Genomic DNA, 14,008 nt, shown 5'->3' with positions numbered 1-14,008 from the left:
TGGCATCTCTAGCATTTATAGGGCAAGACCTGGCAAATAAAAATGCCAGTAATGGAGATCAATCTATAGACAGAAAACATGGACATTAATTTGCAGGTTCCCTCAGATGATGGGAGTTTTGTTTCAATCAACTCATGTTCTTGGAGCAGAACCCCCCACCCACCCTGGCTCAAAATATTTAACTTTATGTGAATGTTGGTTGGTATTTGATGCAGTCTACAGATTTCTATTTGGATAAGTTCCATTAGTTTCAATAAGATGGGCTCTCAATTAAGTGTGCTGTTGTATAGCCCAACCCTATATGTGTGTCCTCAAAAGTAATTCACATTCAGTTAGCTTGGCTTAATTCAAACCCTTGAGGGTTACAACTGTTCATTACAAAACTAAATCTGTATTCGTGCTACTACTTTATAACAATAAAGATCAATGTAGACTTTAAAAAAAAAATCTTTACATTACCCTCGATATGTGTTTGTTTATTTTTGTTTTATCACAGCTGCCCAGATCATTGAGAACATGGACACAACGGTGGAACCTTGCAAAAATTTTTATCAGTATGCTTGTGGAGGATGGTTAAAAAAGCATATCATACCAGAGACAAGTTCCCGTTATAGTAACTTTGACATTTTAAGAGATGAACTAGAAGTTGTTTTGAAAGGTCAGTAGTACAAATTGAGTTAATTCGACTTTTGGATCATTTCGTTTTTTTCTTCTACTACTCCAATTTTGTGACAGAAGAGCAAGAGATGTATTCTGGTTTATCTAAAACCAGCCTCAAAGATTTGATAGGTTAGGTGAATGCAAGTCTGTAGGGTCAAATGTTTTTTGGCCAAGAGTGAATAGATCGGGATGATTTGAGTCTCATTTGATGGGACAAGTTCACTTGATTCAGTGATCCAACAGGGATGGGCAGTTATCCTAGAAATGAGAAACAAGATTAACAGTAACTTGGATATGCTGCCCCAAATCTTGATAGCCCAAACTGGTCAGTCTTATGGTTTATGCTTAGATGCAGACAAATAAGGACTATATTAGAAGTATTAGGCAATATTGCTGTCAAATTCAGATGAGAATGAGAAAAATAATTTAGGACAGATACCCCATAAAACATTAACTGAGACAGCATTATATTAATCTTAGAGCATTTATAGGGGGGCAGAGCAAACCTCCAAAGAGGAAGAGAATCTGTGGCAGAGGAAGTGCCACTTTCTGGGCACTGCTGGTTTTGCACTGACCAGTTTAGAAGATACTGTAGAAAGTTTCCTGTTGTTGGTTTTGCTTCTATTATTTCCCTTCCTAATAGGGCCTGTAGGACGGGAAATTCCATTGGTGTGTTTAGAAAATAAGGGTCAGTAGATCCTTCCCCCTCCTGGACATCTGCTTGGAAAGCGCCTTTTTAATTTATCCCCCTTCGTAAAAGGCAACTATGCCAGCCGAAAACTGCTGTAATCCACAGAGGAGCTTTGTTGGTGGCTCTTTCTTTCTTCAGATAAGCCCCTCTCTTCAGCCATGGAAAGTTGGTTCATCACACCACCAGAGACTGTAAGATTGGACTAGAAGGCTTTAAATTCTGCTCTCACAACCATTTATCTTTTTGTATGTTGCGGTTGTAATGACTAAAATGGGCATCATTATCCATGATTCTGCATAACACCTGTAGAACACAACCTACATTATGTATCACATTTGGTAATATACATCTCCATCATTTTCAGATGTCCTTGAGAAGAAAGACAGTAATGATATAGAAGCTGTTACAAAAGCAAAAACACTTTATAGATCTTGTATAAATGAAGGTAAGTTACTTGGTAAATTACCACATTTAAGAGCAGTGCACATAACCTTGTTCTATAGTCTTACTGCTCACAGATAATACTACTCTTTAGTGACATTCTTGCAACTTATTTTTGGGCACCACCATATGCTTCACATATTTAAATTCAAATGTGTAAGGTAATCAGTTCAGTAGCAGCATATTGAATTTTCTACACATTTCTTATTTAATTGTTTCAATTCTTGAGAATAATGGTACAGTTGACTTACTTAAATCTATTCTGTAGAAACTCTGTCGGTGATCATAGAAAAGTCTGATAGAATGTAAACAAGTTGTTTTAATTTGTGGCATCTAGAAAGAAAATGGCTAGCAAAAAGCAACTGGAGAGATAATGTTATTCACAGTAGACATTATTATTATGATTTGTTATCTTAAATTAACAAGTCTTACTTATATTGCACTAATTATGTGGTTTGGTTTGGCAACCCAGGCATTGTTGTTTTGTAAGCCTCCCAGAGACACCATTGTGAGACTGGCAGTTATATAGAATGAATGAATGAATGAATGAATGAATGAATGAATGAATGAATGAATGAATGAATGGCTTTTTTTTAAATGCTTTGCACAGCTGTACAATTCATATGCTTGCTAATGACACATAGGGTGGGTTCAATATCTCTCTAAGCCATAATTACAAACCACAGTGGCTACCTTCCCATTAATCATAAGCCAGAAATAAATCTTAGGTATTCCTATTGGGGAGGGGTGGGGAATGGAATGACATCATGTGACATCAAATTTACATCATTTCTGTGATGACATCATAAGAGTAGTAACATTATTGTGGCTTATACCACTTATGGGCTTAATGTATAATGTAAAGCCATGTTCTGTGACAACACCAAAGACTCAAGATGAAACTACTTCCAGCTATTTTTATATTTGTTTTTTCTTCACCTTTTCTTGTGAGATACGATTCTGCAGAAAATGTTTTTTTGGAAACACAGGACCATTCCCATACGTCATTGTGATAACTGGGTGGTTTAAGAAGTCTGCAACTATCATTAATGGATTTCATGTTTATTTTCACAAGCTGCCATTGACAGGAAAGCAGGGAAGCCACTAATCAACCTAATGACCAACTTTTCAGAATGGCCTATAGCAACAGACAACTGGGACCATGATTACGGTAGGCGAGTTCACATTATTTGTTCATTGTAATTTTCAAATGAGAGAGGTTAGAGTTATCTTTATCCAACACTGAATATATTATTTTACTACTTTAGGCCTCACATGGAGTGCCGAGACATCCATTGCAAAGTTGATTTCTCAACTTGGGAGAAAAATCATCATTAACATGTTTGTTGGTACTGATGATAAAAACTCCTCACAACATGTAATTCATGTAAGTTTATCACTCTTAGAAATGTCTAAAAATGCATTTGTTCATGCTGACATAATTAGGAAACTAGGGATTTTAAATGTCCAACCCATAAAGAATTGTGCTGATTCATATAAATAACACATCATCCTGCTGTAGAGTCTTAAAATGGCTTACAGGCAAGGGTGCAACAGAAGGGTGATGCACATGTAAATCCCATGTCATTTCCATTAAAATGTTTTGCTATACATTTCTTACACAGTCAGAATTCAGTTCCTTTGGTAACTGAATTGAAATCATTCTACCACAAATTGCTTGAATGTGCATGTTTAAGAAAAATAATTAAATTTTCTAATTTTCAGTAGAATCTGCCTGGCCAGGCTACCCATGGATTCAGTGATCCTCCATTAAGGAATCTCCATTAAGAATGATGCTCAAATTATTGTAACAGACTAACAATTACAATGTATAGATGTGCAGAGTTAGGAGTATATAGCCAATAAAGACAGTGGCCTTTGCAAGTACTTGGTAGGGGCCATGCCATCTGTCTTGTGTTTCCTTTTCCCTTGTTTTAAGTTTTTTATAGTTTTATTTCCTATCCATAAGAGAATGATTGAAATAATGCTACATGTTTTAACTGCTAATCAAACCTGGGACATCAATCTGCAGTCACACCCCCATGATGCTGAAGTTCTATCTTTGATTGTGTCTTACAACATTTGCTAGTAAAAACACTGAATCCCCATTTCTCACTGGTCACTCTTGAGTAGTAATGACCTCTTTCTACTTCCACAGGTTTTAGAAACTGAACACCCATTTTCTCTTATAGGAAGTATAGCAGAGTGAAAGTTTTTACTTCTGGGTACCACTATCATCTTTTCCTTTTCTTGTGAACCACCCACAGTTGTTGGGAGTTGGGTGGTGTACACATTTTAGTCTTCCTGTCCCCTCCCCTCCCCTTCACTCCCCTCCCCTCCTTCCTCCCTTTCTCCCTCCTTCCCTTGGTTGTTGTACTTAAAAAGTCTCACTTTAGAGGCATTTTGAAAGAAATTGAATTATTTAGAAAAAGTAAATATTATTGCTTTCAAATGTCTATCTGTCCACAATTGCTGTTCAATTTGCGGCCTGATTTTTTTTTTTTAACTTGGTATTGTAGATTGACCAACCTGGACTTGGACTTCCTTCCCGGGATTACTATGAATGCACTGGAATGTACGAAGAGGTATGTCCAGGTTTAGGAATAAGCAAAAACTCCCTACAAAAAGTTAGACTTCCTAACTTGTTAATGAACTGGCAGCCCCACTGAGAAGAATGTGTCTTCATTAAATGCTAATAAGATGACAAAGAAGAAAATAATGGCACCCAGATATATCAGAACTATTCATAATAACATAAATATATTTGCTATAGATTCTTTATAACTCAATATCCATTTGAAAGATATAATGCTATTTTACTATTTTACATTAAATAGTCCAGCATGGCCTGAAACTGTTCTGTCTCTGTGTGTGTTTATGTTATATAAAGGAGGAATCCATGCCACTTTGCAAGCAAAGCAAAGAAATCCCATATAAACATGATAGTTAGTTAACCAAAGCCTTATTTTGCAGAAAATTTTGCAAAATGTAGATTGTGGGCATGCAAGCACTCCAACTAGATTGTACACTTTGTCCACCATTCTGTATCCTTAAAATTTACTTTCTGTGATGGCTTTCTTGCCTTAACTGATGACAGATAGATAAGTTATTCTTAATTATGTATGCAGATAATGATTGGGTGCAGCTTCCTAACATAAATACAAATTTCCTATACAAAAGTCAGTATTAATGTAGAAAACTGTTAGGTGTAAAGTTGACCCAAATATGGATTGTAAGTATTCAATTTCCAGCGTACTAAGGAGGAAAGGTAATTAACAAGAGGCAAAGTACTTATAAAAGGGCTTCCTTCAAGCACCTAGAGAAGTTAATTACAATGAATTGTTGTCCCTGTAATGAGTGCCTTGTCCCAACTCATGATTTAGAAAATTTTCAGAAACAGTAATTAAGTAAACTGCAGATTAGGAAATCCACAGTTCAAAGGATAGCATTAAATATGCACTATAAATATAAAATAATACTGATAATATAATCTTCATCCAGTGTTATGGCTGATCTTCATTAAGGATATACACTAACGCTATAAGCCTTAATTTTTAGGCTGCTACTTTTATTAACATCTTAGCCATTTTTATACAAGTTTGTCATAGTACTAAGGCAAAATATTCTTTTTTCTTACAGGCATGTTCAGCCTATGTTAATTTCATGATTTCTGTAGCAAAATTAATTCGCCAAGAAAGAAAACTCCCCATCAATGACACTCAAATTTCTATGGAAGCAAAAAGGATAATGAGTCTTGAAAAAGAAATTGCAAATGTAAGTTAACTCTCCTATTCTACATACAGAATATTTTGTAGGAAGAAACAATATATGGCTTCTGCCTCCTTCCCTCTTTCCCAAAATTATACTGTTAAATCAGAAATGTTAGGGGAAAATTAGGGGTAAATATATATATGAAAGAAGTAGTTCTATTTCTAGTCTGAGGGATGGGATGCTCTAGGGAATACAGAAATATTCCATTTTAATTCTGGACCGTATTCATCTGACTGTTCCAAGGATGGTATGGTCATTTTCCAGAAAAATCTTCCAGAGCAGAAAGTGGTTCATAGTATTTCAGATATGATCTGGCCATAAAATGGCTGGATGAGTATGGTCTGGTGGAAAACAGAATGTTCCAGGGTTCATAGATGATAAATTCCTTATTCCTAGTTCTATTTCTACTTCTGTTTTGACATTACTGCAGCTCATGATAAATCCTTCAATAGTTCTTGGTAGTATAGGTTGTCCCCAGTTTAAGAAGGAATTCCACTCCCAAGGTCTGTCCTTAAGTTGAATTTGTATGTAAGCTGAAACAGTATTATTGTAAAATACTGCAGTAATATTATGTAATAATTATGTAATTATATATGTAATTATGTAATCATGCACATATAAGTATATAATTATTATGTAATTATACTTTAGTAGTATTGTGTAATTAACTCAAATCATTGTGTATTTAACTCGGATTTTGCTACAGTAGGCTCCATTCTTAACTATGGGTCATCCGTAAACCAGGTATTCTTAAGTCAAGGTATACCTGTATGTCTTAATGCTACTACGACAGTAATAATAGAAATGTGTTACAAGTTATTGTGGGTCCAGTAAAGAGAAAAGATTGAATATTTTCATATTTATCACTCTAGAAATACACAAAATGTTGAGTACGCAATCAATCTTTGTATTATATGGCCATATTCCCTCACTGGTAAAGTTTTGGATTTAGACGTTGTCATATTTTGAGTAAACTTATTGAAATCAATGGGATTTGGATTAGATATTACAAGTCATGTTGATCTCAGTGAGTTTATTCTAAGAACAACTAACAGAGTTATCTGAACCTATAGGCCAGGACAATATCATATGACGATCTGGTTGCTTGCATCTCCACCCTCTTCTAGTTCTCCTGCAAACAAGAACTTTTTGTTCTGCTCCAGATCTACTCTATTACTTTCTTTTGAGGGTTTCTGAGATTGGGCTTTTATGGTCTTAGAAAGTAGCAAGTGTAGAAGCTGACATGAGCTGAAATAGGAGTATTCAAAGTCATATTCCTCCCAGAGCATAGCATAATCCCCAGGTTCAGAAAGAGGATGGAGAGGGCTTCTGTATTTTCTAGGATCCTGTCCCTAAGATCACACTTTCTTCTACCTTTTATATACTAACAAGTCAGTCACTTCTGCCTTAATCTCTTTGATTTGAAGGTTTGCTTTGCCTTTTGTATTAAGGCATTTTGCTTTTCTGTTCCTGCTCCTCTATCTTCAAAGCCACTCCTTTGTACAGTATAAATTTGTTTTTCTAGGCCACAACTAAAGCTGATGACAGAAATGACCCACTTTTGCTATACCACAAAATGAAGCTCAGTGATGTCCAAAAAAATTTCTCTTTGGAAATCAGTAATCAGGTAAAATATTGCTATTCTGTTGTTTCCCGCTTCTGACTAGCAGTATAAACCACTTAAAAAAAAGTTTAATTCTGAAGATGAAGCTTTTGAATTCAAACTGCTAAGCTAAATTTGTCAGCCTGTTGTGTACCTAACTGATAGCAGGGGAAAGAAAGCATGTGCCCTAATAAAACTGGTCATAGAAAGTAACCCTCCCAGGTAATTAACAGTCACATGAAGTAGCTATTTGGTGGTAAAGGTTGTACTGTGACTCAGTATAGTCCTGTGCAATCCTATGAAAATTATGCCTTGTTTCCATTCTAAAGAATACCATCAATTCTATCACTGATTTTTCAGACAGGGCTATGTATATATCATCCTATCAGCAGAATTGGAGAGAAGCCATCTGGAAAATAACCAAATAAATCTATATTTCCTCTTCCAGCTAGAAATATCTGTACCAAAGTCTACATCTGACTGCATATCTTGTCTAACTAGATTAGGACAGAGAAATTAAACTACAATTCATTGTTGCAAATCAAACTCTTGACAGCAGGACAAAGTTTAATTATATAAATTGTTTCATTGGCATGAAGATATAATGCTTATATGATATTCAATAAGGACAAATTTGTTCATGTGATACAAGGATAGGAACAGAACCTATGGCCCAAGGCTAAATTCTTTGGCACTAAATTCTACTAAGCTGATAGGTCAATCTTCTGATTAAAGAATAATTTCTGTTGACTTGTCCTTAAACTTATTAATGAACTGATTTGTATTATCAGTAATTTTTCAACATGTGCAACTTTGAGACATATTGACGAAAGCATGAAATAAATAAAGCCTCTTTAATCTTTTTTATGTAAACCTAGGAGCAGTGTGCAGCTGAAAAAGGCTATTATTTGCTTGATGGAGCCCTAGAATAATTTGGCTGGACAGTGTTAATATTGGATTTAGATTGCCAGTTGATCTGATCTGATTTTATTTTGAGCTTTGTTTTTTCACCTTAGCCTGCTAGAATCCCACAAAAAACCATATCAAAATCAATAACTTTTCATTGAACTGTGAAATTGTGAAGTCAAGTGCTTCATAACTTTACAATTCAAATTAATACCCACCCACCCAGAAGGGCATTAGGTGACCACTAACAGTTCGAGTTTTTGTATCTCTTTGCAGTCCTCTTGTAGTTGTCTGGATTTTTGCAGACCAGATAAGGTGGCCCAAGTCAGGTTCTTCCAAATGTACAATGAGTGGTGAACAAAGAGTGTGTTTTGTGCATTGCTGCTCTTACAAGGCAAGCCTCCTGCTGCCAGCAGGATGGGATGGGATTGTGGAAACCAGGGCATCTTCCAGGTTTTTTTTGCAGGGGGGGTGTCATTCAAGAAACTTCTCTTTAAAAGATGGAGAACCCAGCCAGATATCAATTTCCCAAGCTACAATTTAATTTCCAAATATCACATGTTGATGTCAGTCTTCAAAATCCAAGTCAGAAAAGTAAACTGTAAAAATGTAGAGACTTGATATTGTCTCTAATCAGGATGACAATTTCTTTCATTTTATTCCTAAACACACTTGGCATGATCCTTAAACATATCTAAGACCTCTTGGAACCTCAGCTGTCTCTCTGATTATAAGAATTACCATCATGTAAATGCTTTTAGAACTACAGCCCTTTGATTGTTTTACAGCTCATTAATCTTAAATTAAAGCTATTCAACTTAATTTATTGCCTGTTGGCCAGGAGTTTCTGAGCCCAACTAAAGTGCTTAACAGTGGCTTATTGTTATTATCAAAGGATTTTTTTTTCTTTTTGCTCTTATGAGGAATTTGTTTACAGAAGCAGTCTGGCTGCAGAAAAATCAAAAGACAAAAGATGAAGCAAAATGGTACAATTTATAGTTGATGCAAACTATTTTGATAAGCCAGTTGTTAAACAATATATTGGTGAAATTCACTGAAATATGCATGTATTCCTGAAATTTAAGTTTCAGTAGTTTGCACCATTTAGGTACTCACCCATTCATCCACTAAATATGGAATCAACACATTGTTTATAGAAGGGAATATAAATACACTACTCCTTACCTGAAGCATGTTTTAGGAGACTTTCCTCAGTCTTTTTGTAACAGTAAAGGATTTCATTTTCTACACAACGTGATGTGTTTTGCTTTTACCACACATTATGTGATTTGCATATGTCCACTTTCCAATAGTGCATAAAGCATCCCCAACTCCTGAGTAAACCTTAAGGCACTATTTAATTTTTGAAATAGGAAATGCTAAAGTTAAAATGTATCTGGAAGTAGGATTCACCCATTGTGTGAAATCTAGGCATGCTAGCTGATGGCTGAGAGAAAGGCGCTTGTCACATTGTCAGTTGCTTTTGGGGGGGAAGGATATATGTTAATGTTCTATTCTCTGAGTACACTTCTTAAAAACAACATCTGGACTTAAGCCTTTAAAAACATTTTGGCATGGAGCCCAGTTTTAATAATGTAACATCACTATTTTTAATGATACTACTTTAAAATAATTTTGAAATAAGTCTGGAGGCCCTTCTCCCCTTCTGATATGTTGTTTTTGATTGCTGCTACAACTGTGTATTGTTTTCTCTTATTTCCTTCTGAAGGTGGCAGATTGTAAACCTAACATAAAGAATAATTATAATGTAGCTGAAAAAAGGCCAACAGTCTTCCTAAAGCACACCAACGATAAAGACTTAACGTTAAAAGTAAAATTGCCTAGTGTCTGATCACTTATTCTTATCTTTCCTAATGCTTATTTCCCCCCACAGCCATTCGACTGGCTAAAATTCATAAATAATATAATGTCAACAGTGCAAATCAATGTTCAGAATACAGAAGATATAATTGTTTATGCTCCAGAATATTTAACCAAGCTAAATTCTATCCTTTACAAATACAGTCCCAGGTATGTATGCCAAATGCACTTTAAGTTTTTATTTTTTCAAACTCGCCAATATATTTCATAGTTCTACAGAGAGCAATAAATGCTGCTTCTTGTTGCTTTATTATGCAGAGAAATTCAGAACTACTTGAGTTGGAGATACATCATGGATATGGTGAGCAGCCTAAGTCGTGACTACAAGGACACAAGGAATAATTTCCGCAAGGTACAGAAATTCATAAATTCATTTTTCATACTTAACATTTGAATGTAACTCCTGATATTTCTGGGGCCATTCCAGATATTTAGACAGCAGATTTGAAAATATTGGGTGGGAGCTCAAGGTAGGCACACCCCTTACATTTTGGAGAACTGTATTACTGTTCTCACAAACAAACCGTTCTTTGAATTCCATCAGAGATGAAAAATAAGCAATTATTAATTTATTTGATCCTTTTTTCAAGATGATCAAGAGACATATACTTGGAATGAGGACCTCCTGGCTCTCCAAATGTTGTTGAACCATGCCTCCCCACATTCCTCTCCCTTTCCAACACTATGAGGAAGAGCTAAGAGTTATAGCTTAGCAACAATATACAGGATCCCAGGATCCACAACCATGGCCCATTCATAAGTTTATAAATGCTTTGGTCTAAATTGAATGGGATGGACAGATTTCAGAATGTATAGGAGAAAAATGCATGTGGGGGAGGTGATTAAAAATAGTACCTGGTTAAAGACAGGCAAAAATTTTGATAAAGTATTTAGCTATGGTGTTTAGGAGCCATGTATTCTCTGGTAGGAAGGAAAAAGGAATGTAGCAGGATATACAGAGTTAGACTAGGAGCTCTTGTGCACTGTCATCTCCTTGGGACCATTGATGTTTAATGTTAAACACACTACAATAAGCTCTATTACCCTTATTAGCTTTCCATCCAAGCAAAATAAAGCTTTATGTTTGCACTTTTGGAGTTTTGTTCAAAGGAAATTTGGGAGCAGAAGAGAGAGAGGATTGTTGTGGTCTGTAGAATTTTGGGAAGGGTCACAATCTAAAACCAACCTACAATGTTCTATTGCTTGAGGCAAAGGATTGATGTTTCCCCCCATTTCAATTACTAAAGGGAACTTTATTTCAATATGGCAAATGGGACAGAATTTTCATTGTGCTGGTGGGATAGTGTTTATGGTGTATTCAGCCCTGTTCTCCAATGAAGAGGAATGGATGAGAGGCTGTAGAGGAATGTCTGAGAGGCTATCATTTCATATTGCAGTTTGAGATGCATAAACAGTGTAATGCAGCTGCAAAGAAGTCCAACAACATATTGAGAACCATCATGAGGAGTGTAGACTGCAGATTATGGGAAGTAATTATTCCACTCTACTTTGCCTTGGTCAAGCCTGACTTGGAGTATTGTGTTCAGTTATGCACACCTCAGTTTAAAAAAGCATTGATAAACTGGAGCAAGTACAGAGAAGGGCTACCAAGATGGTGAAAGGACTGGAAACCAAGTCCTGTGAGTAACAATTAAAAGACCTAGATATGTTTAGCTTGCAGAAGAGAAGGTTGAGAGGAGATATGATAGCTATCTTCAAATATCTGAAGGACAGCCACATTGTAGAGGGTTCAGACTTATTCACACTTGCTCCAGCGGATCAGACTAGAACTAATGAGATGAAGCTTCAAAGTTGAAGATACAGATTAGACATTAGGAAGAACTTCTTGACAGTAAGAGCTGTCAATCAATGGAACAGGTTACCACATGGAGTGGTTTCTTCTCCTTCACTGGAGGTTTTCAAACAGAGGCTGGATAATCATCTATTAGGGATGATGTGGTAAATCCTACAGTGTGCAGGGGGTTGGACCTGATGACCTCTTATGTCTTTTCCAACTCTGATTTTAAGATTCCTCTTTCTGTCTCAAGTGAATATCAACACTTTCTGTAAGTGAACTGCCAGGAGCAGGTTGTGACTGCTCCTGATATTATTTATAAGATTTAAATTGAGAATGAGAAACTAAATCTAATATAAACGACAGATTTTGAAGCCATATCCCTCTGGCTATCATTCTCCAACCATTTTTCTATGCTTAGATGGAAATGATAATGCTTTCATCCTCTAAGTTTGAAAAAAAAAAAAAAAGCCTTTCTTCATTGAGCATAGTTCTGGAGGGTCTTTTCCCAGATGGAAGAAGAGATTGGAAAAGCCAAAGGATAGAGTGATGAAATCCTGTTAATGGCCCTAGGGCAGGATGGAAAGATACAGTAGGCTATATGAATGAGATGCTTCATTCCTGATTCTAATATTACTAATTCATTTTTAAGATGATAGGATTAGAGCTATTATCACTATATGTTGTACTGTGTTGCATATCTGATGTACAGTACTATAGTTTCAGTTACTCCCAAAGAGTGCTTGCAAATGGTTTTGCATTGTCCTGTAGGGAAGAATTGAGTGGAGTCTCCCAGGGCTCCATCCATTTCTAGATGTTGAGAAAACATCTGCAAACTACGTAGAGAACGTTATGGAACGGATGCTGATCTATTGCAGATTATCTCCAGCTGAATATGCACAAGCAGGATGACATTGTAGCTAAAAAGGCAATCTTGAGCTCATTAATATATTAATAATTGCATTCTGATCATATAATGTAATAATTCCATTCTACATTTGTGGCACTGTTTCCAGTTCTGGCCACCATGTTTTAAAAGGGAGAGGGAGAAGCTAAAAGTGGATTCAGAGGAGAGGTACCGTAATAAGGGGGCTGGTAAATAAGCTGTATGAGAAAGATAGGAACTCACCATGTTTAGCTTTCAAGAGAAGACTAAGGGGTGGTACAATAGCATCCTACAAATGAATAAAAGGCTGTCAGGTACAAAAGAGGGAAGATTGGATGACCTTTAGAATTCTCTCCAGCTCAAATATTCTGTGATTCTTTGAAGTGCTGGATACAATGAGAACAAAGTGAAGTACTTTTTTAAAGTGGCATATAAGCTTATTTTCTGCCAATAAAAAGAGCTTAACTACAGTCCAGCCAGTCTCCACTCTCTCTGACTCATGACATAATTGTAATTGAATTGTGAGGAAAATTAAGTTTACAAGCTGAAAGATGGTCCTGTTCTGTTAAATATTCGATTCTGCAGTATATCACATAAATACAACAAAAGATAAAATGTAGTAAAAATAAAATGCAATGCCGTCTTCAAGAAAATTAGGAGCTGACTGTTCTTTTGAACTTTGCTGATAACATTTCTCTGAAGTTCTTTTCTGTTTGCCATATTATTTTTATGCTTATTAAGAAATAAAACAACCTGTTCCTTTTCAAACCATTCTGTACACAGGGAAGAATTTAGTGACTACTTAAATCTGTTCACATAAGATTAAGTGAACAGAGATAGATAGATAGATAGATAGATAGATAGATAGATAGATAGATAGATAGATAGATAGATAGATAGATAGATACTGTAGATAGGCATCTTCCCCGAACTTGGGAAGTCTCCTTCACTCTGAGGCAGTTGGTAGTGTTTCACATGCTGTGTAGCCTTGTGCATTTTGCTGTGATGCCTGGTACAGTATCAATAGCCAAGACAGCTTCTTCATCACCACTCTCTATGGCCTAAATCAAGGTTATACAGCCTGAGATCCAAGAGCCACATGCTGCTTCTGAAAGCCTTGGGTGTGGCTCCCAGACACCCTCCCCCATATAAGGTTGACATGTTAATGTCTAGAAGGAGGGGAATCTTAAATATATGGGGAGTAATCCTATTAACTGATTTCCATTAAACTTTGTTGTATGCTGCCCAGAGTCGCCTGTGGTGAAATGTGAGGCTATATAAATTGATTTAATAAACAAATAATAATAAATAAATTACCTTCATCTTTATTTAAAACATTTAAAAAATAGTTTCCATCACAGGCCTCCTCACTTC

General features: G+C 36.0%; 1 protein-coding gene across 2 annotated transcripts in view; it reads left to right on the top strand.

Annotated features, from left to right (window-relative positions):
* Positions 1-14,008, top strand: part of MME (membrane metalloendopeptidase) — a 55,236-nt gene that overhangs the window by 14,683 nt on the left and 26,545 nt on the right. For both annotated transcript variants that reach the window (XM_015889576.3, XM_015889575.3), the window contains exons 4-12: positions 497-658; positions 1,716-1,796; positions 2,868-2,963; positions 3,061-3,179; positions 4,312-4,377; positions 5,432-5,566; positions 7,089-7,190; positions 9,967-10,103; positions 10,212-10,305. In XM_015889576.3, coding sequence (XP_015745062.1) covers positions 497-658; positions 1,716-1,796; positions 2,868-2,963; positions 3,061-3,179; positions 4,312-4,377; positions 5,432-5,566; positions 7,089-7,190; positions 9,967-10,103; positions 10,212-10,305 — 992 coding nt within the window. The remainder of the gene's footprint in view (positions 1-496; positions 659-1,715; positions 1,797-2,867; positions 2,964-3,060; positions 3,180-4,311; positions 4,378-5,431; positions 5,567-7,088; positions 7,191-9,966; positions 10,104-10,211; positions 10,306-14,008) is intronic.

Source organism: Python bivittatus, unplaced genomic scaffold (genome assembly GCF_059951505.1).
Source record: "Python bivittatus isolate LINGU-HERP-01145 unplaced genomic scaffold, Pbiv_v1 ctg000980_np1212, whole genome shotgun sequence".
In the NCBI taxonomy this organism is placed as follows: domain Eukaryota; kingdom Metazoa; phylum Chordata; class Lepidosauria; order Squamata; family Pythonidae; genus Python; species Python bivittatus.
The sequence above is the reverse complement of the archived record's forward strand: the minus strand, read 5'-3'. Positions and strand labels throughout refer to the sequence as shown.